Genomic DNA, 25,885 nt, shown 5'->3' with positions numbered 1-25,885 from the left:
TTTCTTTCCTGTAGAAGGTGACCGTTCTCCTCCATACTGGGGGGTGTAATGACCGGAGGATGATTCCTGGTTCTGAGGGAGAATTGGACGATGTATAAGACATTTCATGACCCCGAGGGCAGACAATGAGACAAACTTCTGCTCCTTGTTCCAGGTAAACCCCAGATGTCGGCCCCTATAGCGATCACTATGGCCGATTCATCTCGTGTTCAGTTCTCTCTGAATCTACAGAAGTTTTACCCTGAAGATATAAAAATCTCCTGCCGCTGGGAAAATACAAATGATAATTATGGGAAACGACCAGATGTGGAAACAAAAAGTACACAGAATGATGACCTCACATACGATGTCACCAGTGTCGTCAAGATTTCTAATTATTCATTCAGAAATCCAGAAAAGAAAATCATTGTAGAGTGGGAACACGAGAGCATGGAGACATCAGAGAGGAGATCACTGAGTGTCAGAGGTAAAGACGATATCGATTTATCATCTATCTATTATTTATCTATCTCTATCCTCTAACCTCTGTCTTTCTATTAGATTCTGTTTTTCTATAAAACATATTCAGTAAACTCTACAGTGCCAGTATGATTGTTATAGGGGCTAAGTCTCCTCTATAAAGGTCTATATTGTACAATCTCAGTTTCATGGTGACAGAAGCCGCTTCACATTAGGCCGTGACCGCTCTCCAACCTTCTTATTGTCTCATTCTTTGTCTCCCTGCTTCTGATCATTGTCTTGCTCGGCTGCAGGTTGTGCGCACTGTCCTCAATTCTCCTGGTTTTTTACTCTTTTGTGAATTAATTGCTTCCTCAATGATCACAAGACATCCAGGCCCGACATCAAACACCCGGGATCCATGGTGCCTTCTCCTCTACGCCTCTATTGGTGTAGAGCAGGATTTTTACTCCATACCTAACCTTAGTCCATAGAATATTCCCAGAAGCATTGAGGGACATCTCGGGGGTCTCAGAAGGACTCCAGCAATGGTTTTCTTGGACAGCAGAAGCTTCCGATATGGTGTCCTTCCTTCCACCGTCCGTCCTTCCTTCCACCGTCCGTCCTTCCTTCCTTGTAACCGAAGATGGATTTATACTCAGGTCTCCAGAAATGCAGGTCTATAGATGCAGCAGAGACAAATGTGTGCATGGCACATCACCGCTCAGCTCAGCATCTCGTAATATTTGATTTTGTTATTTTACATCTATTATATAATATTCACATCACTCCCAATATCAAAAGCTTAATGGGTCCTGCCTGGTGGACTCCAATGTATCCACCTAAATATGAATGCAAAAAAAAAACTGGAGGCAGCTCTCCAAAATAACATCATAAACTCTATGTTTCAAATTCAAGATGCATTCTGGATGTAAATATTGTGTGTGAGATGTTCTTCTGGAGCGCTGCTTCCACTACTCTTTTTGGATATTATCGAGTCTGTGTCTGTGACATTTATACAGGACTCAGTGTAAATTCCTCATCTTCTTCCACATGTTACAGATTTTCACTGGCGTCCACACGTCGGATCTATCAGTGTCCCCAGGCTGGAAGATGGTGAAGAAGCCACCCTGACCTGTGATATCTCCGGATATTTCCCGGATCTTCTAACTGTTATCTGGTTCACAAAGAAGGACGGAGATGTGACCGAACTGCCAAGAACATCATCATCATATATGGACAGAACTTACAAGATGTCACAGAAGGAGACGAAACAGGCAGATAACACTTATTCCTGTGAAGCGTCATTGACTTTTACCCCAAAAATAATTTCACACCAAGGATCAGAAATCCTCTGCAGAGTGGAGCATCCCAGCGAGGAGCGCCCCATAGAGCGGAGCACCCGACCCCTACATATCGGTGAGTGCCCCAGACTTACATGTGGATTTCCAAATCCTGATTTTGGGAAAAAAAATGAATCCAGTCCATTATATAGTTATTCTGGGAGGGCGGGGAGTACTTCTAGTAAATAGCCGGGGGTCCCAGTCGTTGGACTCTCAGTGATCTCACATTTATCTCCAGTTCTGTAATAATCAATGTTCTGTAAATGTCATAGAAATAGCGACGACGACGGAGAGAGAAGAAATGTCAGAAGTGAGATCCGTTTATAGCTCTTGTTACATTGCAGCAGCCGCGACATTCGGGATATAATCAATGATACCCGACCATGTGACGGATTGTCCTTGTCACCTCTGGGGAGCGGACGCTCCTGCAGGCCGTGTCCTGTAATCCTGTCCGCAGCGCTCCCGGTGTTGTGTCTTCTGCCTTCATCGGTCGTAGGTCGGATCTGATGATACATGGGCGGCCGCGTGTTTTATCTCACAATCACTCATCGGCCACGCTCCACTGACTGTTGGGGTCCGTGTGCCGCTCATTGTGGATGGGGGGAGCGCACTGACTAGAAGCCGGATTGTGTGAATGAGGCTGAACGTCTAATATTCCCATTATCCGATAATAAAGGGGGACACAATCCTACATAATGATAATGGCGGTATGTGAGACCAGTGGTGGAGACGTGAGATCTGCAGCCTCGTACAGCGAGGACATATCCGTCCCCATCTGATAATAAAGGGGGTGTTACGACGCCATCTGCCCCCCCGGTCCTGGGATACTCACCTTGTTCCCTGGTGTGTCGCTGGCCGGGCTCCTCCGGGGGTCCCTCCTCATCTTCCGTCTTGGCGGGCGCGTCGGGGATCTCATCCGCCGTGCACCCGGCTGCTTAGGCCGTGACCGCACTGCTCCTCCATTCCTTATGAGGCCTGACCCAGAAGTCCTCCCTCACGTGCAGCTGCAACAGGTATATCAGGCTCTTCCTGCTATAGGAAGCGCCTGATTATTACTTCAGCATCTGTTCTGGGCCAATGTTGGTTCCAGCGTGGGCGCTCTTCTGATACTCAGGTCCCAGTGTGCCTTCCTATGCGCACTCGGCTCTTCTTATCCAGCGTGCTTCCCAGTGTGCGCTCGGCGCTCTCCTGTATCCAGCGTGCGCTACATAAAGATAATGGTAGTATATGATACCAGTGGTGGAGACGTGAGATCTGCAGCCTCGTACAGCGAGGACACGTCCGTCCCCATCTGATGATAAAGGGGGGCACAATCCTACATAATGATAATGGCGGTATGTGAGACCAGTGATGGAGACGTGAGGTCTGCAGCCTCGTACAGCGAGGACACGTCCGTCCCCATCTGATGATAAAGGGGGGCACAATCCTACATAATGATAATGGCGGTATGTGATACCAGTGGTGGACACATGAGATCTGCAGCCTCGTACAGCGAGGACACGTCCGTTCACATCTGATGATAATGGGGGGCACAATCCTACATAATGATAATGGCGGTATGTGATACCAGTGGTGGACACATGAGATCTGCAGCCTCGTACAGCGAGGACACGTCCGTCTACCATCTGATGATAATGGGGGGCACAATCCTACATAATGATAATGGCGGTATGTGAGACCAGTGGTGGAGACGTGGGATCTGCAGCCTCGTACAGCGAGGACACGTCTGTCCCCATCTGATGATAACGGGGGACACAATCCTACATAATGATAATGGCGGTATGTGAGACCAGTGGTGGAGATATCAGATCTGCAGCCTCATACAGCGGGGTCACGTCTGTCCCCATCTGATGATAACAGGGGACACAATCCTACATAATGATAATGGCGGTATGTGAGACCAGTGGTGGAGATATGAGATCTGCAGCCTCGTACAGCGAGGACACGTCTGTCCCCATCTGATGATAAAGGGGGACACAATCCTACATAATGATAATGGCGGTATGTGATGCCAGTGGTGGAGACATGAGATCTGCAGCCTCGTACAGCGAGGACACGTCTGTCCCCATGTGATGATAAAGGGGGACACAATCCTACATAATGATAATGGCGGTATGTGATACCAGTGGTGGAGACATGAGATCTGCAGCCTCGTACAGCGAGGACACGTCTGTCCCCATGTGATGATAAAGGGGGACACAATCCTACATAATGAGAATGGCGGTATGTGAGACCAGTGGTGGAGACGTGAGATCTGCAGCCTCGTACAGCGAGGACACGTCTGTCCCCATCTGATGATAAAGGGGGACACAATCCTACATAATGAGAATGGCGGTATGTGATACCAGTGGTGGAGACGTGAGATCTGCAGCATCGTACAGCGAGGACACGTCTGTTCCCATCTGATGATAAAGGGGGACACAATCCTACATAATGATAATGGCGGTATGTGAGACCAGTGGTGGAGATATGAGATCTGCAGCCTCGTACAGCGAGGACACGTCTGTCCCCATCTGATGATAAAGGGGGACACAATCCTACATAATGATAATGGCGGTATGTGATACCAGTGGTGGAGACATGAGATCTGCAGCCTCGTACAGCGAGGACACGTCTGTCCCCATGTGATGATAAAGGGGGACACAATCCTACATAATGATAATGGTGGTATGTGAGACCAGTGGTGGAGACGTGAGATCTGCAGCCTCGTACAGCGAGGACACGTCCGTCCCCATCTGATGATAAAGGGGGACACAATCCTACATAATGATAATGGCGGTATGTGATACCAGTGGTGGAGACGTGAGATCTGCAGCCTCGTACAGCGAGGACACGTCTGTCCCCATCTGATGATAAAGGGGGACACAATCCTACATAATGATAATGGCGGTATGTGATACCAGTGGTGGAGACGTGAGATCTGCAGCCTCGTACAGCGAGGACACGTCTGTCCCCATCTGATGATAAAGGGGGACACAATCCTACATAATGATAATGGCGGTATGTGAGACCAGTGGTGGAGACGTGAGATCTGCAGCCTCGTACAGCGAGGACATGTCCGTCCCCATCTGATGATAAAGGGTGGCACAAACCTACATAATGATAATGGTGGTATGTGAGACCAGTGGTGGAGACGTGAGATCTGCAGCCTCGTACAGCGAAGACACGTCCGTCCCCATCTGATGATAATGGGGGGCACAATCCTACATAATGATAATGGCGGTATGTGAGACCAGTGGTGAAGATATGAGATCTGCAGCCTCGTACAGCGAGGACACGTCTGTCCCCATCTGATGATAAAGGGGGACACAATCCTACATAATGATAATGGCGGTATGTGATACCAGTGGTGGAGACGTGAGATCTGCAGCCTCGTACAGCGAGGACACGTCTGTCCCCATCTGATGATAATGGGGGGCACAATCCTACATAATGATAATGGCGGTATGTGATACCAGTGGTGGAGACGTGAGATCTGCAGCCTCGTACAGCGAGGACACGTCTGTCCCCATCTGATGATAAAGGGGGACACAATCCTACATAATGATAATGGCGGTATGTGAGACCAGTGGTGGAGACGTGAGATCTGCAGCCTCGTACAGCGGGGTCACGTTCGTCCCCATCTGATGATAAAGGGTGGCACAATCCTACATAATGATAATGGTGGTATGTGAGAGCAGTGGTGGAGACGTGAGATCTGCAGCCTCGTACAGCGAAGACACGTCCGTCCCCATCTGATGATAATGGGGGGCACAATCCTACATAATGATAATGGCGGTATGTGAGACCAGTGGTGGAGACGTGAGATCTGCAGCCTCGTACAGCGAAGACACGTCCGTCCACATCTGATGATAATGGGGGACACAATCCTACATAATGATAATGGCGGTATGTGAGACCAGTGGTGAAGATATGAGATCTGCAGCCTCGTACAGCGAGGACACGTCCGTCTCCATCTGATGATAAGGGGGACACAATCCTACATAATGATAATGGAGGTATGTGAGACCTGTGGTGGAGATGTGAGATCTGCAGCCTCGTACAGCGAGGACACGTCCGTCCCCATCTGATGATAATGGGGGACACAATCCTACGTAATGATAATGGCGGTATGTGAGACCAGTGGTGGAGACGTGAGATCTGCAGCCTCGTACAGCGAGGACACGTCCGTCCCCATCTGATGATAATGTGGGACACAATCCTACATAATGATAATGGCGGTATGTGAGACCAGTGGTGGAGACGTGAGATCTGCAGCCTCGTACAGCGAGGACACGTCCGTCCCCATCTGATGATAATGGGGGACACAATCCTACATAATGATAATGCCGGTATGTGAGACCAGTGGTGGAGACGTGAGATCTGCAGCCTCGTACAGCGAGGACAGGTCCGTCCCCATCTGATGATAATGGGGGACACAATCCTACATAATGATAATGGCGGTATGTGAGACCAGTGGTGGAGACGTGAGATCTGCAGCCTCGTACAGCGAAGACACGTCCGTCCCCATCTGATGATAAAGGGGGACACAATCCTACATAATGATAATGGCGGTATGTGAGACCAGTGGTGGAGACGTGAGATCTGCAGCCTCGTACAGCGAGGACACGTCCGTCCCCATCTGATGATAATGGGGGACACAATCCTACATAATGATAATGGCGGTATGTGAGACCAGTGGTGGAGACGTGAGATCTGCAGCCTCGTACAGCGAGGACACGTCCGTCCCCATCTGATGATAATGGGGGACACAATCCTACATAATGATAATGCCGGTATGTGAGACCAGTGGTGGAGACGTGAGATCTGCAGCCTCGTACAGCGAGGACACGTCCGTCTACCATCTGATGATAATGGGGGACACAATCCTACATAATGATAATGCCGGTATGTGAGACCAGTGGTGGAGACGTGAGATCTGCAGCCTCGTACAGCGAGGACACGTCCGTCCCCATCTGATGATAATGGGGGACACAATCCTACATAATGATAATGGCGGTATGTGAGACCAGTGGTGGAGACGTGAGATCTGCAGCCTCGTACAGCGAAGACACGTCCGTCCCCATCTGATGATAAAGGGGGACACAATCCTACATAATGATAATGGCGGTATGTGAGACCAGTGGTGGAGACGTGAGATCTGCAACCTCGTACAGCGAAGACACGTCCGTCCCCATCTGATGATAAAGGGGGACACAATCCTACATAATGATAATGATGGTATGTGATACCAGTGGTGGAGACGTGAGATCTGCAGCCTCGTACAGCGAGGACACGTCCGTCCCCATCTGATGATAATGGGGGACACAATCCTACATAATGATAATGGCGGTATGTGAGACCAGTGGTGGAGACGTGAGATCTGCAGCCTCGTACAGCGAGGACACGTCCGTCCCCATCTGATGATAATGGGGGACACAATCCTACATAATGATAATGCCGGTATGTGAGACCAGTGGTGGAGACGTGAGATCTGCAGCCTCGTACAGCGAGGACAGGTCCGTCCCCATCTGATGATAAAGGGGGACACAATCCTACATAATGATAATGGCGGTATGTGAGACCAGTGGTGGAGACGTGAGATCTGCAGCCTCGTACAGCGAGGACACGTCTGTCCCCATCTGGTGATAATGGGGGACACAATCCTACATAATGATAATGGCGGTATGTGAGACCAGTGGTGGAGACGTGAGATCTGCAGCCTCGTACAGCGAAGACACGTCTGTCCCCATCTGGTGATAATGGGGGACACAATCCTACATAATGATAATGGCGGTATGTGAGACCAGTGGTGGAGACGTGAGATCTGCAGCCTCGTACAGCGAAGACACGTCTGTCCCCATCTGATGATAATGGGGGACACAATCCTACATAATGATAATGGTGGTATGTGAGACCAGTGGTGGAGACGTGAGATCTGCAGCCTCGTACAGCGAGGACACGTCTGTCCCCATCTGGTGATAATGGGGGACACAATCCTACATAATGATAATGGCGGTATGTGAGACCAGTGGTGGAGACGTGAGATCTGCAGCCTCGTACAGCGAAGACACGTCTGTCCCCATCTGATGATAATGGGGGACACAATCCTACATAATGATAATGGTGGTATGTGAGACCAGTGGTGGAGACGTGAGATCTGCAGCCTCGTACAGCGAGGACACGTCTGTCCCCATCTGGTGATAATGGGGGACACAATCCTACATAATGATAATGGCGGTATGTTAGACCAGTGGTGGAGACGTGAGATCTGCAGCCTCGTACAGCGAAGACACGTCCGTCCCCATCTGATGATAATGGGGGACACAATCCTACATAATGATAATGGCGGTGTGTGAGACCAGTGGTGGAGACGTGAGATCTGCAGCCTCGTACAGCGAAGACACGTCCGTCCCCATCTGATGATAAAGGGGGACACAATCCTACATGATGATAATGGCGGTATGTGAGACCAGTGGTGGAGACGTGAGGTCTGCAGCCTCGTACAGCGAGGACACGTCCGTCCCCATCTGATGATAAAGGGGGACACAATCCTACATAATGATAATGGAGGTATGTGAGACCTGTGGTGGAGATGTGAGATCTGCAGCCTCGTACAGCGAGGACACGTCCGTCCCCATCTGATGATAATGGGGGACACAATCCTACGTAATGATAATGGCGGTATGTGAGACCAGTGGTGGAGACGTGAGATCTGCAGCCTCGTACAGCGAGGACACGTCCGTCCCCATCTGATGATAATGTGGGACACAATCCTACATAATGATAATGGCGGTATGTGAGACCAGTGGTGGAGACGTGAGATCTGCAGCCTCGTACAGCGAGGACACGTCCGTCCCCATCTGATGATAATGGGGGACACAATCCTACATAATGATAATGCCGGTATGTGAGACCAGTGGTGGAGACGTGAGATCTGCAGCCTCGTACAGCGAGGACAGGTCCGTCCCCATCTGATGATAATGGGGGACACAATCCTACATAATGATAATGGCGGTATGTGAGACCAGTGGTGGAGACGTGAGATCTGCAGCCTCGTACAGCGAAGACACGTCCGTCCCCATCTGATGATAAAGGGGGACACAATCCTACATAATGATAATGGCGGTATGTGAGACCAGTGGTGGAGACGTGAGATCTGCAGCCTCGTACAGCGAGGACACGTCCGTCCCCATCTGATGATAATGGGGGACACAATCCTACATAATGATAATGGCGGTATGTGAGACCAGTGGTGGAGACGTGAGATCTGCAGCCTCGTACAGCGAGGACACGTCCGTCCCCATCTGATGATAATGGGGGACACAATCCTACATAATGATAATGCCGGTATGTGAGACCAGTGGTGGAGACGTGAGATCTGCAGCCTCGTACAGCGAGGACACGTCCGTCTACCATCTGATGATAATGGGGGACACAATCCTACATAATGATAATGCCGGTATGTGAGACCAGTGGTGGAGACGTGAGATCTGCAGCCTCGTACAGCGAGGACACGTCCGTCCCCATCTGATGATAATGGGGGACACAATCCTACATAATGATAATGGCGGTATGTGAGACCAGTGGTGGAGACGTGAGATCTGCAGCCTCGTACAGCGAAGACACGTCCGTCCCCATCTGATGATAAAGGGGGACACAATCCTACATAATGATAATGGCGGTATGTGAGACCAGTGGTGGAGACGTGAGATCTGCAACCTCGTACAGCGAAGACACGTCCGTCCCCATCTGATGATAAAGGGGGACACAATCCTACATAATGATAATGATGGTATGTGATACCAGTGGTGGAGACGTGAGATCTGCAGCCTCGTACAGCGAGGACACGTCCGTCCCCATCTGATGATAATGGGGGACACAATCCTACATAATGATAATGGCGGTATGTGAGACCAGTGGTGGAGACGTGAGATCTGCAGCCTCGTACAGCGAGGACACGTCCGTCCCCATCTGATGATAATGGGGGACACAATCCTACATAATGATAATGCCGGTATGTGAGACCAGTGGTGGAGACGTGAGATCTGCAGCCTCGTACAGCGAGGACAGGTCCGTCCCCATCTGATGATAAAGGGGGACACAATCCTACATAATGATAATGGCGGTATGTGAGACCAGTGGTGGAGACGTGAGATCTGCAGCCTCGTACAGCGAGGACACGTCTGTCCCCATCTGGTGATAATGGGGGACACAATCCTACATAATGATAATGGCGGTATGTGAGACCAGTGGTGGAGACGTGAGATCTGCAGCCTCGTACAGCGAAGACACGTCTGTCCCCATCTGGTGATAATGGGGGACACAATCCTACATAATGATAATGGCGGTATGTGAGACCAGTGGTGGAGACGTGAGATCTGCAGCCTCGTACAGCGAAGACACGTCTGTCCCCATCTGATGATAATGGGGGACACAATCCTACATAATGATAATGGTGGTATGTGAGACCAGTGGTGGAGACGTGAGATCTGCAGCCTCGTACAGCGAGGACACGTCTGTCCCCATCTGGTGATAATGGGGGACACAATCCTACATAATGATAATGGCGGTATGTGAGACCAGTGGTGGAGACGTGAGATCTGCAGCCTCGTACAGCGAAGACACGTCTGTCCCCATCTGATGATAATGGGGGACACAATCCTACATAATGATAATGGTGGTATGTGAGACCAGTGGTGGAGACGTGAGATCTGCAGCCTCGTACAGCGAGGACACGTCTGTCCCCATCTGGTGATAATGGGGGACACAATCCTACATAATGATAATGGCGGTATGTTAGACCAGTGGTGGAGACGTGAGATCTGCAGCCTCGTACAGCGAAGACACGTCCGTCCCCATCTGATGATAATGGGGGACACAATCCTACATAATGATAATGGCGGTGTGTGAGACCAGTGGTGGAGACGTGAGATCTGCAGCCTCGTACAGCGAAGACACGTCCGTCCCCATCTGATGATAAAGGGGGACACAATCCTACATGATGATAATGGCGGTATGTGAGACCAGTGGTGGAGACGTGAGGTCTGCAGCCTCGTACAGCGAGGACACGTCCGTCCCCATCTGATGATAAAGGGGGACACAATCCTACATGATGATAATGGCGGTATGTGAGACCAGTGGTGGAGACGTGAGATCTGCAGCCTCGTACAGCGAGGACACGTCCGTCCCCATCTGATGATAATGGGGGACACAATCCTACATAATGATAATGGCGGTATGTGAGACCAGTGGTGGAGACGTGAGGTCTGCAGCCTCGTACAGCGAGGACACGTCCGTCCCCATCTGATGATAAAGGGGGACACAATCCTACATGATGATAATGGCGGTATGTGAGACCAGTGGTGGAGACGTGAGGTCTGCAGCCTCGTACAGCGAGGACACGTCCGTCCCCATCTGATGATAAAGGGGGACACAATCCTACATGATGATAATGGCGGTATGTGAGACCAGTGGTGGAGACGTGAGATCTGCAGCCTCGTACAGCGAGGACACGTCCGTCCCCATCTGATGATAATGGGGGACACAATCCTACATAATGATAATGGCGGTATGTGAGACCAGTGGTGGAGACATGAGATCTGCAGCCTCGTACAGCGAAGACACGTCCGTCCCCATCTGATGATAATGGGGGACACAATCCTACATAATGATAATGGCGGTATGTGAGACCAGTGGTGGAGACGTGAGATCTGCAGCCTCGTACAGCGAGGACACGTCCGTCCCCATCTGATGATAATGGGGGACACAATCCTACATAATGATAATGGCGGTATGTGAGACCAGTGGTGGAGACGTGAGGTCTGCAGCCTCGTACAGCGAGGACACGTCCGTCCCCATCTGATGATAATGGGGGACACAATCCTACATAATGATAATGGCGGTATGTGAGACCAGTGGTGGAGACGTGAGATCTGCAGCCTCGTACAGCGAGGACAGGTCCGTCCCCATCTGATGATAATTGGGGGGCACAATCCTACATAAAGAATCCCGGAGCCGTCTATCAGAGACTCAGGTGAGAGGAAAGATATATGGGGGTTATATAAGAATCCTGGAGCCGTCTATCAGAGACTCAGGTGAGAGGAGAGATATATGGGGATATATAAGAATCCTGGAGCCGTCTATCAGAGACTCAGGTGAGAGGAGAGATATATGGGGGTTATATAAGAATCCTGGAGCCGTCTATCAGAGACTCAGGTGAGAGGAGAGATATATGGGGGTTATATAAGAATCCTGGAGCCGTCTATCAGAGACTCAGGTGAGAGGAGAGATATATGGGGGTTATATAAGAATCCTGGAGCCGTCTATCAGAGACTCAGGTGAGAGGAGAGATATATGGGGTTATTCAAGCATCCCTGACTCAGGAGGTTTTATTGTAACACACCGTTGTGGAAGGGCATGTAGAAGTGGATGAGTTTAACTCCTTTTTCCATTTTTGTTTTTTTCTTCATGCCTTCCAAAAGGTAGTATCTCTGGATTTCCTCTGATCATAAACCAATGGCATATCCTAGTAATATGCTATTATGTATTATGAGACAGAAATACTTCTTTAAAATTGTGACAATTGCTGAAAGCCGAGGGTTATGACAAAATGTGTACATGTCCTCAAAAGATTCCTATTTTTAGTCTTTAGTAGCAGACACAGATGGATGAGCTGATGGAGGAATATCCTTGTGTTGGGATCAAAGTCTAGCGCTTGGTGAACAAGTTACTGTTTCTCTAAAGTGAGAGATTCAGCAGCTCTGCTCCAGCCAGTACAGGGCGACTACAGATGGGAGACTCTGGTGAAAAGAAAAATATATGTACATTATACATCCTAATGCCATGTTCTTGTTCTGTAGATTACAGATGGACTCTCATTGTAGAAGAGATTCAGATCCCCCGTCTCCTTCTCGGCTCTCCGGCCGTCCTGCAGTGTAATATGTCGGGGTATTTCCCGGATGCCGTCACTGTGAAATGGATGAGACGTGATGGAGATCAGTCACATGAAGAGACTGACGATAACCAGAGAATAACATCCAGGAGAGCAGCCGATAACACCTACAGCCGTACAGCCAGTCTGACCATCACCCCCGACCTGCGGACACATCAGGGGGCAGAATATATATGTCTGGTGGAGCACCCCTCCCTGGAGACACCCATAGAGAGAAGAACGGGGCGGCTACAAGTCTATGGTGAGTGTATGAATCACTTTTGTACAGCTTTTTTCACTTAAAACGAAACATACAATCAAAATATACACACATATGTATATATACAGTGCCCCGCATAAATGAGTACACCCCAACAGGTTTGTTAGAAAACCTTTACATTTCTTTCAGAATCAACATTTTCTATGGGATTCCATACTACAAAACACTCCCACAAATGTGTGCCATTGATTGCAAACAAGATTTGTTATTTTGCACAGCCCAAAAAGTAATTTTCCTAATACACTAATTCAGGACCACATTGTAAAAATGAGTACACTCCAATGAAAGTCTTAGGAGCAAAGTAAAAGTTTAGACTATAAAATTCTAACTAATAAGAATTCAACCACAGGTAAGTCTAATTATATGTTGCACAGGTGTCCAGCAGACGCAAAGAACACCCCTTCCCATTTCATGCTGTCAGCAATGGCACCATGTGGAAGAGAAATGTCCCAAGACCTGAGAAGGAAAATAATTTCTTTACACAAGAAAGGTAAAGGCTACAAGAGCATCAGTGAAGTTTTACTTATCAGTCAGATACTGGAGCAAAAGTGATACAAAAATGTAACAAAGATCCAGGCCGCTCATGGAAGTTACCACCCAAACATAAGGACAGTCTGATGAGAAGAGTTGAAGAAAATTGACATGCAAATTCACTGCAGTTATCTAAAGTAGTAGAAAGCTGAACCAGAGTAAGTGTTTCCCGTGACACAATACGGCGTGCACTGCAGAGAAATGGCATTCATGGGGGAGAAGAGAGACTCTCCTAAAGTCCACGCAGCAACGAAACTGCAGCTATCTCACAGAGATGTCCAGGCTGTAGAAGACTTGGTGCTGTCCTTAAAAATCATTGAGGTCACACAAAATACTAGACAAGTAGATTTTGATGTGGGGTGTACTCATTTTTGCATCGCCTCCATGCCACGCCGCATTGATGCAGTAATTGATACACATGGAGCCCCGACCAAGTACTGAGTGCATTTACTGATCATACATTTCAGTAGGACGACATTTCAGATTTTACAATCATTTTTCAGGCTGGTGTTATAAAGTATTCTAATTTCCTGAGATAATGACTTTTGGGTTCTCATTGGCTGTAAGCCATAATCATCAACACTACCAGAAATAACCCCGTGACATAGATCTCTCTGTGTGTAATGACTCTATAGAATAGAGGAGAGTCACTGTCTGTATTGAAGAACTGAAATAAATTCACTTTCTGATGATATTCTGATTTTATGAGAAGCTCCTGTATCTAATGTATACATTTACTTTATATGACTATTTTCACAGCAACTATTACAATCAGATCTTTTATTATTCTCCTCCAGGTAAACCCCAGATGTCGGCCCCTATAGAGATCACTACGGCAGATAAATCTCGTGTTCAGTTCTCTCTGAATCTACAGAAGTTTTACCCTAAAGATATAAAAATCTCCTGGTATAGAGAAGATCAGTCTGGTGAATATGGATTATCAGCTGTGGAGACAATCAGTGCACAGGACGAGGATCTGACATATGAGGTCACCAGTGCCGTCCAGATTCCTGGTTATCAATTCAAAGATCCAGAGATGAAAATCATTGTAGAGTGGGAACACGAGAGTATGGAGACGTCAGAGACAAAATCACTGGGTGTCAGAGGTAAAGAGGATATCTGTCTATTATCTATCCATCATTATATATCTATGTATCTACAGTATCTATCTATTCATCTATCTATTATCTATCTATTTATCTACCGTATTTTGCGGATTATATGAAGTTCCGGATTATAAGACACACCCCAAATTTTGAGGAGAAAAATAGGAAAAAACCTTTTTTTTAATAAAACGGTCTTATTGCTTACCGGGGTGACTTCGGTGAAGCGGGGACCCAGAGTCGCTGCTGGCGCAGGCAAGAGTGGAGCGTTGCTGCAGGCCACAGGCTGGGATGAGGGGGTGTTCCGATGTGTGGCATGCCACAGCAGGTTTCCGGTGTTGTGGGTCTCCGATGCTGCGGGTGTCCTGTGTTGTGGGGGCTCTGCCTACATTTTGTGAAATGCCAGACCCCCCGTAGTTCCATGATTTCCTATGCAGTGAACTCTGGGAAAATGGGTGTCGGGTGGAGCGCATGCGCAAATGGAGATCTCAGCACCAAGATCTCAGGAGATGAGATCTACTATTAATCATTTGTTAAAATATCCAATACAATTTAGGTATATTTGTATTTATTTTTCAATTTTTAAAATGACCAATAATATCACATACAAGGGACAAATACTAGCGCACCATGACCAGTCACCATATTACCACCACATGGTGACCAATAATACCACATGCAAGGAATAAATACCACCACACCATGACCAGACCACATATTACCACTAGTAATGAGTGAACATGCTCGGGTGGTCTCTGAGTATTTTTGGCATGCTCAGAAATTCAGTTTGAGTCCCCAAAACTGCATGATTTGTGGCTGCTAGACAGCCTGAATACATGTTAGGATTTCCTAACAAACAGGCAGATCCCACATGTATTCAGGCTGTTTAGCAACCGTAAATAATGAAGCTACGGGGACTCAAACTGAATTTCCGAACACACCCAAAATACTCGGTTACCACCCGAGCTTGCTCGGAAATCTCGAGTAACAAGCATACTCGCTCATCACTAATTACCACCACATTGTGACTGAATACTACAATACTGATCATTAATTAAAAAAACACAATACTAATATCACCACAAGTGCCATCATACGCAGGAGATCTATACTTAGTATGCAGTGTCTGTGTACAGGTAATACAGTGTTTACCGGTGGCATTTATCACAAGAGCTCTGTATATAGTGTCAGTGTACAGGTAATACAGGGATCACTGGTGACATTGTACACAGGATCTCTGTACATAGTATAGTGTCAGTGTACAGGTAACACACTGACTCACCAGTGACGTCTGTAGGTGAAGTCCTTCATCTTTGCTTTTCATCACTTCCAGCCAGAACTCGTCTCTGCAGGAAATAACACAGTTATCTAGAGCACTGCTTGCAGAACACATTACTTAATTTTTTCCCAACTTCTAAACTGTCACCTTTTTTTCTTCATCTGGTGTATAGTGTCATGCTACACAGTAACAGGACCGCCCCCCTATTTAAAACATTATCCTCAAAAAATAAAATAAACACATCACTGCAGTAATAATATCCTTTAATTATCCCCTATGGTAATAATATCCCCCATCCTGGCCCCCGTGTGTCTCATTCCTGGCTCCAGCCATACGTTCTCCCATCCTGCCCTCATGAGTATCCATTCTGCCCCCATGTGATGTCCCATCCTGCCACGTGATCCTGCCCCATCTGTCTCGTGATCCTGCCCCATCTGTCTCATGATCCTGTCCCATCATCCTGCCCCATCTGTGCCGTGATCCTGCCCCATCTGTCTTGTGATCCTGTCCCATCATCCTGCCCCATCTGTCTCGTGATCCTGCCCCATCTGTCTCCATTGTATCCATCCTGCCCCATGATCCTGCCCCATCTGTCTCCATCCTGCCCCATGATCCTGCCCCATCCGTCTCCATCCTGCCAGCGTGTCTCCCATCCTGCCACAGTGTCTCCCATCCTGCCAGCATGTCTCCCATCCTGCCACAGTGTCTCCCATCCTGCCAGCGTGTCTCCCATCCTGCCACAGTGTCTCCCATCCTGCCACAGTGTCTCCCATCTTGCCACAGTGTCTCCCATCCTGCCACGGTGTCTCCCATCTTGCCACAGTGTCTCCCATCCTGCCACAGTGTCTCCCATCCTGCCACAGTGTCTCCCATCCTGCCACAGTGTCTCCCATCTTGCCACAGTGTCTCCCATCCTGCCACAGTGTCTCCCATCCTGCCACAGTGTCTCCCATCTTGCCACAGTGTCTCCCATCCTGCCACAGTGTCTCCCATCTTGCCACAGTGTCTCCCATCTTGCCACAGTGTCTCCCATCCTGCCACAGTGTCTCCCATCCTGCCACAGTGTCTCCCATCCTGCCACAGTGTCTCCCATCCTGCCACAGTGTCTCCCATCCTGCCACAGTGTCTCCCATCCTGCCACAGTGTCTCCCAGTGTCTCGTGCCACTTGCAATTAGAAAAAAACCTTTCTCCTTACCTGGCCGCGCTCCTGCGCCGATGCTTCCTCCATACAGTTCAAGGGCGCACTTGCCGGCGAATGATAATGACGTCATACGCCGGCGACATGCGCGCAGACGTCAGCTGCCAGCCTCCGATTGGCTGGCGGTTTTTAACTATTGCCGTGAGGGCCCGCACGGCAATAGAGTTTGACTGAACCTGCGTCACGGACGCAGGTTCAGTTACTGCATCGGCAGAATGCTGCCGACCAGCGGAAGCCTGCCACTGGGGCCCCGATGAGAAGAAGAGACGGGCCCGATGGGGGCCCCAGTCAGGTGAGTAATGCCCTGATGTCGGCCCTGTATGTATCTATCTATCTATCATCTATCTGTTATTTATCTATTATCTATTTCCTTTTTTATCTAATGTCAATTATATGTCGAAATCATCTTAATAATTTTATACAGATCTTCCCTGGCGTCCACATGTCGGATCTATCAATGTCTCCGAGCTGGAAGATGGCAAATCAGCCACCCTGACCTGTGATATCTCCGGATATTTCCCGGATCTTCTATCTGTTATCTGGTTCACAAAGAAAGACGGAAATGTGACGGAACTGCCAAGAACATCATCATTATATATGTACAGAACTTACAAGATATCAGAGAAAGAGAAGAGAAAGAAAGATAACACTTATTCCCGTGAAGCGTCATTGACTTTTACCCCAAAAATAAGTTCACACCAAGGATCAGAAATCCTCTGCAGAGTGGAGCATCCCAGCGAGGAGCGCCCCATAGAGCGGAGCACCGGACCCCTACACATCGGTGAGTTATGTGGTAGAAATATATAACAAATAGCCAGTGACATTACAACAACTCCCCAGTATGGGGCATATGAGGATACTGTCCCCTGGGGTGGGTCCCGGGTGTAGCAATGACAGATAGTGCAAGTCATCAGAGTACGCTCTCAGATTTATAGGCTGCAGACAAATATCATTTACAATCTCATTATTATTCCTTTCCTAATAATAGTATAGTATTGTCGGATAGTACTTGTAAATAGAAGCAATTTTGCAATTTTTTCATCCGTACCTGAGATATTAATACTTTTGCTCACATCCCGTTGCCTTGGGCACCGAACACCACTAACATACCCGGTGCCACCAAGACCTTTTCTATAAAGCTAGTAAGCGCTGTTTTGAAGCTGGCCAGGACAGTGAGACGGCAGCGGTGGTCGGTCTCCTGGGCAATGAACTGGAAACACAAAGAAAAGTGATAATATCTCAAGACCAGCTGCAAAGTGTAATAAGCAGCAAACTGCTAAAGTGCTTGTTTTTACAACCATTATCCGACATGTCCATCTATGAAAAATGGCCCCATAATGATGATACTAATGTGTCAGTAAAATATGTTGGCGTGTCTATGATTTTTGAGTAAATTGTCCAGAAAAAAATCAAACGGGAAACACTGATACCAGGGATGGGACGTAAGAGAATTTGCACTTCTTTCAATACAAGAGAGAGAATGCTGGAAAATTTAGAAGATTTCTGCAACAATGGAAAATGATCAACAAGATACTCAATAAAGCTTTGTTTATGAGGGACCTGAATGCCAGGACCCCCACTAATCACAATACTGGGGGTTCCAAGCGGGAGGGAGGCCTGGCACGACCACAGTGGGAAGGATAGCGGTGGTCGCGCGTGTGTCTGGCTACTCTACTCTATGTGGTCGATGGAAAGCCGAGCAGTGCACCTGCTCTAGAGATCGGATCCCATCAGTCAGATATTGGTCACGTATCCTGTGGACGGTGGTGAATATCCATTGCAGGACCTCTAACCGCTATTATTTCTGTAGATAAAAGACACTTCTCCCATAAGGAATACCATATTTCTCCCAAGGAATGTTCTTTTATCATTTTTAGTTGTATTTCTGTATCTTTGACTTCTTTAAATTTTAACTTTTTCAAATTTCTGTAACAGGAGAAAAGTAAAACAGAAGAAAGTTCTTGTGCTTTAAAAAAGACCTGTGGTTGGTCGAAGCGTTGCAGTACATGGCAGAATAAAGAAGATTTTCACCCATTTTTGGGCACGGTCTATCTAATGCAAGTGATTAGTTCCCAACACAATGGCACTTATGGAGGTGTAGGCTGCACCATAGTAGTGAGGGCTGCACTGTGACCGAGCCGTTTTCCCTCTTTCCTCTCTCAGTTACTACCCTTCTTGCATTGTTACATATTTACCATGTGAACTGTGAGATTTGACAATGTTCCAATGTAAAATCCATTTTCATTGCTGTGGACCAGAGCAGGCCGCATGTCGCTTGTGCTACTGTGAGCAGCCTGCGTGGCCTAACCATGCTCCCATGACCTGCAGCGTCTCCGGACTTGTCTCCCATCGAGCACATCGGGGACGTCATTGATAGGTGATTACAGAGGAGCTGCCTGAAGCGGATTTTGATGATTTGTCAACGTTTTTACAGTGGGAGAACCTTCCTCAGACGACCATTAATGACCTCACTGAGAACAGCCGATTCTGAGTAAATCCAGATATTTAGAAAATCTTGTGAACTCTATAATTCCACAATTTTTCCTTTATGATGTTGCAATTTCAATTATAAATGTAGTTTCATGTTGATGGCGTATAATAGTATGAGTTACTATCTAAATGCTTTGAGTTTACTGCTTCGCACTAAGGTCCTGGTCCAGTTGAGGTTCACCAATAATACTATAAACCTTTAATATAATATATCAAACATTGACTGCCAGAGTCTTTTCCGGAAGGTGCTCCTCATCTGTGCTCTCCTGCCAGCAATTTCTAATCATGCAAGAGGTTAGACAAGGAGATCAGGGCTGTATAATTACATCTCACATACTGAGATACCTGCTCTAAGCTGTGGTGGGGGCGTGTTCTTTTTTCTCCTGTGTGTTGCTGGCTGCTTATGACTGTGCAACATCATTCAGGAGTAAAAAGGACACACCTCCAATAACAATTATTTGATAATGCTCACATGGACATATCAAAAATTAACTCATTAGGAGACAAATATGTTGTTTGCTAATATTTCTAAAACGGGGAGGTTAAATTAAAAAAATAAATAAAAACTGTATTCCACTCTTTAGCCTTTATTACATTGTGTCTCCAGGTCAACTTGAGAAAATGTGGTTACATTTAGTCTTTAACGAGGATCTTTCAAGAATTTTAGTGTTATAAGCTGTACATTTCTGCAAAATGTTTCTGGAATATACATTAAAACATTTTTTTTCTCTACCCCATTGTGGAGATGCAGAATGCTAAAATTACTGGCGACCGATCACTATTTTTATCACTCAACTGTGCGTTTGATGCTGTTAAGCTCTGTGAGTGTACTTCCTTCCCACTATAATACTTTCCAATCGTAATAAAGCAGGATGGGTAGTAAGAAGTGGACGACCACATTAATTTGCCCACTGAGGTCAGAACTGTGCAAGCATGGTCATGTGACCACACCACCGTTCCTCCATATTAGTAACACATGTAATAGCTCTTCAGTCCTCAGTTGCTCCTACAATGCTCCTCAATCTAATGCTGCTGTCCACCACTTCTCCTAACCCCTTTACTAAGAGGAAGTCCCAAGCTGGAGGTATTGTCACATGAGACAGATAGAGGTTGGCACAAGACTTTCTCTGTCTCCTGTGATCACGCCTCCCTCGTGGGACTTTCTGTTAGTAAAATGTTAATAGAGAAGACAGACATCGTCATCAGAGTGAGGAGCATCGCTGGAGTAGTCGAAGACTGAAGACCTACTACTACTGATCGGAAGGACAGTTAGTTGTTGTCAACGTGGTCATTACAGACAAGTCTCACGTAACCTTGCTTGCAGAGTTCTGACCTCAATGGGTGCCTTTTTTCAGTCAGAACTGTTGATGTCTAGTTTTTCTTCACTATGACACGGCCTTTTTATGACTGGACAGTGTCATAGTGGGAAGGAAGGACAGAGTCCTCTCAAAGGTATTCCATGAGCCATGGACTGTATTCTCCGCTAGATGTACTCCTCAACCTAGTGGAGGCACATTTTTATTCAGCAGGATCCAAAGAGTCTGAATCAAGAATCTTTAGTTTTGGAGTCCGTTGTTCCCCGTGTATGGAACCATTGCATGCCTTGGTGTTGACCTCAGGGACATCTTAGGATATCTTTGTTCCTAATGGATCTTTATTATGAAAATGACTTTGCCAATTCTCTTTTCACATCAGATAACCTCTTCATGATCTTATTCACGTAAACACCAATTAGTGTCCCTGATCCATACTCAATTGGCCCATTTACAGGAGAAAATAATCAGCAAACTAGGAGTTCGGCAACGCTCATTCCCGATTATCTGCTGGTGTAAATAGGCCAGCAACCCAGTGCTGAACGACCATAACGCTTATTTTATACATGTTTAAAAATCAATTTATCAACAGCACATCGCCCGTCCTGTGTATACAGGGGATATGCTGCTAATAACTTGTAATGTATATAAAGATGAGCAATATTTTCCCATCATTGCTTGCCATCGTTGTATACAGACAGGCAAACAGGTGCTGTATGATTTGACTTTGACTTTGTTGATGACCTGAAATCCACCAGTGTAAACGGGCAAGAAGCCAGAGGTTGTATTTGAAATCAATATCTGCAAGTCAAGATTTAAGGTGGACATCAGTTATAGCATGACCAAAGCCATAGTGTTGGTTTAGAGCTTTACCTTTTAGGAGCTGCTGTACAATCATCAACAAGATGGTGTAACCTGGCATCTTAGACCTGAACAATACATTTTCTAAGAATCTTGGAACAACATAAGCAACTGCAGCCATTGTGAAGTGAGTTTAGATGGCAGAGGCTCTTTTTTAGTGTTATGGGTTCACCTGGTGAGGTGGGTTCTCTTGGCTGTAGGTCAGGGTGATCAGCATATTCCAGAGGTGATGATACAATGGTAATGGATTTGCCAGAGAGCAACAATAGTGACATCAGGTTATTCAGGATGGAGATGAGCAAGCACAGCTGGAAGCACCAGATGCAGCAGAAAAAGCAACATAAATGTATAGGGTAATTGATATCTTGTCACTGAGTTATAGTTATACACATCTATATGGACTAGCCGCCTGCCGAATGTTTCTTGAGGCCAATGGGATCCCCTCCAAGTCTGTAATAGCACTTACCAGATTCATCCTCACACACAACTTTTTCTCTTTCGGTGAGGAGCTATACCTACAACGCACCGGCACCGCTATGGGAAGTAAAATGGCACCCCAGTACGCTAACCTCTTCATGGCTAAACTGGAAAGTGACTTTTTAACATCCTGCTCCATCAAACCCTTTGCCTATTTCCGTTATATTGATGACATATTAATAATCTGGACTGAGCCTGAACAAGAACTTCTAAATTTCCATGACAAATTCAACAAATTTCATCCAACCATAAACTTGACATTAGACCATTCAAAAACAAAAATCAACTTCCTAGACACCACCATAAAAACCCAAAATGGTTCATTCCAAACATCAGTATATCGGAAACCAATTGACCATCCCACATACCTCAAATGGGACAGCTTCCATCCTAAACACATTAAGAAATCCATTGTCTACAGCCAGGCCCTCAGATATAACCGTATCTGTTCCAGTCCCAAGGACAGGGATGAACACCTAACCCAGCTTAAAATGTCATTTTTAAATCAAGGTTACCATCCCACCTCCATTGATGATCAGATCGTTAGGGCCACAAGGATCCCTAGAAGTCAAGTACTTCAACACAGAAAAAAAGAGGAAAATCATCGTGTACCTCTGGTAGTGACCTACAACCCACAGCTTGAAATACTCAGAAAAATGGCTAAGAAACTTCACCATATCCTACACAAGGATGACCGGTTAAAAACACTATTCAAAGACCCCCCCTTGCTATGTTACAGACAACCTCCCAATCTAAGAAACATCATTATCTGAAGGTCAATGCCCTCTGATTCACCAAGAGGAACATATCCTTGCAATGGGAGAAGATGCAAAACCTGCATTCATATAGCGTCCAAAGACAAAATCCAAATTCCCAACACACAGCAGGACTATAAGATCCCAGGGACATTCACATGTTCCTCTTCCAATGTGGTGTATTTAATTCTATGCAATATATGTCCTGTGGGTGGCCTCTATGTTGGAGAAACAGGACAGAGACTGAGAGCAAGGATGAGGTCTCATCGTCATACAATTACAGACAAAAAACCATTTACCTGTGGCCAAACATTTCTGTGGTCCAGGACACAACATAGGCAACATGAAAGTTGTCATTTTAAAAGGCAATTTTAAATCGCAGACACATGGGAGAGTGTGGGAACACAAATTCATTACAATCTTTGATTCTATTCACACAGGACTCAATTTGTCAGAAGGTTTTATGACTCATTACCATATCTGAGCTATGTCCTCCAAGTAGCCCTTTGATCTCACAGAACTTTTCACACTACCTATCTAATCTTACCTAATTAAGGATTCTCTCTCCAAGCTCATTGTTTGTTTATTGAAATGTTGTGCTTTAAACTGTATATAAATAAGGTTTCTTCAAATATCTTGTCATATCAGCCTGATGAAGGGACGTAAGCAGTCCCGAAAGCTTGCTTTGTAACAACATTCACTATTATTTGTTAGCCATTAAAAGGTATCATACCCACAAGATTCCTATTTTGTTTCTCTCACTTTATATAGTTATACACAGTAAACAGCAGATGTATAGACAATCATGTATTTTGCAACAGAAATGCACTTATACAAAGTAATAGTAGATGTAAGGCAATCGGGTATATTGCAGTAAAGATGCAGTTATTCACAGAAACAGAAGAGTTACAAGTGTGGAAAACAGACTAGCAAAGAATAATATAGATGGGTACCTTGCTGGCAGAGATAAAGGTGTAAACAACATCTGATATAGATGAAGGCGCAACTTGTGGCTTGACACAACAGAGCTGAGAGACACATAGCAACGAGAATCACTGGTCTGAGTTTGTCAATAATAGTTGATGATTAGAAAGCAGACAGGATTTGCTTGGAAGGTAATTAGATGGAGCTGACTCTAGTGCAAGGTAAGACAGCTGGTGCTAAAGCATGTGTTAGCAAGGCGCTATATTTGGTGAACACTCCAGCAGTTGCATGAACCAGTCTTAAAAGGTCTTTAGAGATTATGAATAGTCCAGGATAACTTCATCAATAAATGTTTTATCAAAGTAACCAAAGAGATAATGATTATAGCAGAAAGAATGACTGTGATATACAATGTCTGTAAAGTATGATGTTGTTTTTTCTGTAAGATATGTTTCTAGAACCTTCTAGAAAATCTCCCAGTGCTACCCTTCAGATGACAATGTAGACTGCCAGCGTTTGCAGCAGCCCCCGCAACCCCCCCTTCCGTCTTATCAGACCTGTGCGGCTGGTAAGGCCTCTTTCACACTTCAGTTTTTTGCATCAGTTATAATCCGCCAAAAAGGCGGACAAGCGGATCCGTTCTCAACTGATGTGAACGGATAGCACAGGATCCGTTTTTAGACGGATCCTGAAAATGAAGAAATTTAAAGGAACTGCTGGCCGGGGAGAGAGAGAGAGAGAGAGAATTTTTGTCTTGTTTTGTCCGGCACCCAGAAAGAAATTCGGGTTAAATCAGTGTCTGCAGGATCCGCCAGAGAAAAAAACGTTACAAGCTCCGTTTTGAAATCTTTGAGGATGTTGACGGACAGCAACTTTTGCCGGATCCTCACAAAAACGGATGCAACGGACAGCAATCCGTCACAATCCGCCATTAATGCAAGTCAATGGGAAAAAAACGGATCCTCAAAAAAAATTGAGGATCCGTTTTTTTTCAAAACCTGGCGGATTGTGACTGATTGTAAAAAACGGAAGTGTGAAAGAGGCCTAACCTGAAACCAACAACTTCCTCTCGAAGAGCAGGGGGGAAGGATCTCTTTGTTCTAAAAGCACAGGCTGTATGCCAGTATATGGGTGATATTAAAGAGACTGTACCGCAAAAACCATACGCAGCAGAGATATGAAACTCACATTTCTGCAAAGGGCACAAAGCCGGCTTTCTAAACCCCTAAGTTTCACAATTCTCGGACCCCCAGAAAATGAGATATGGATTCCTTCTAAACGGTGTGTCCGAAATACTGCATATTTGGGCTTGAATTATTGAACTCAACAAACTACAAAGAATGATACCATGTGCGTGTTTGTGCGAACTTCCTCCTGCGAGATAGTTATATTAAGTTTTGTAGTTTGATTCTAAATCCAAGAGTAGGCGGCAGACCCTCTCCAGACTTCCGTGATGTGACACAGCAGAGTCTATAAGGCATTCCCTTGGCAAAACCAGTTCAGAGCAGCTTAAGTCCTTGTGCCAGAGAGACGTGCAGCTGAGCGGCGACGTTTGGTTAACCGCCCCTCCCCCAAGCCACATGGGATGCCTAACACCAACTGACCACATGTGAGTGTACTTTCTTCTTTCATCCATTTTGTTTTATACTTGTCTATTGTACATATTTTATGTCTTAATTTTATAGCAACTTTCATCTGTAATCACTGCCCTCATTTTGGGAAATAAATTATAAAATTATTCAGTTTGTCTCCATGCTCTAAGAAACTAACTATACGCCTTGTTTAGATAATTATGCTACTGTGTGGGTTGGCTTCGAACCCCTCCCTTGAGTCTATAACTTAAGCGGAGAAACCAGGAGCTGGTGGCAGCGTGTTATGTATGGTTGTTGCGGCTAGTTGGCAGTCCAGAAGGGTCTTATATTGCTGAATAAGGGGGCTGCGGCCACAGCATTGATAATTCCCTTACTGCAGTAGCCTAAT

At 46.2% G+C, this 25,885-nt stretch overlaps 1 protein-coding gene across 2 annotated transcripts in view; it reads left to right on the top strand.

Moving 5' to 3' along the window:
- LOC141050657 (uncharacterized) overlaps positions 1-20,151 on the top strand; it is a 75,628-nt gene extending 55,477 nt beyond the window's left edge. For both annotated transcript variants that reach the window (XM_073547247.1, XM_073547248.1), the window contains exons 9-14: positions 155-466; positions 1,501-1,857; positions 12,623-12,955; positions 14,302-14,610; positions 17,510-17,866; positions 19,021-20,151. In XM_073547247.1, coding sequence (XP_073403348.1) covers positions 155-466; positions 1,501-1,857; positions 12,623-12,955; positions 14,302-14,610; positions 17,510-17,866; positions 19,021-19,031 — 1,679 coding nt within the window. In that variant the 3' untranslated portion in view covers positions 19,032-20,151. The remainder of the gene's footprint in view (positions 1-154; positions 467-1,500; positions 1,858-12,622; positions 12,956-14,301; positions 14,611-17,509; positions 17,867-19,020) is intronic.
- Positions 20,152-25,885: the final 5,734 nt, after the last annotated feature.

Source organism: Dendrobates tinctorius, unplaced genomic scaffold, assembly GCF_039654945.1.
Source record: "Dendrobates tinctorius isolate UK_male_01 unplaced genomic scaffold, ASM3965494v1 ptg000152l, whole genome shotgun sequence".
Lineage (NCBI taxonomy): Eukaryota > Metazoa > Chordata > Amphibia > Anura > Dendrobatidae > Dendrobates > Dendrobates tinctorius.
The sequence above is the reverse complement of the archived record's forward strand: the minus strand, read 5'-3'. Positions and strand labels throughout refer to the sequence as shown.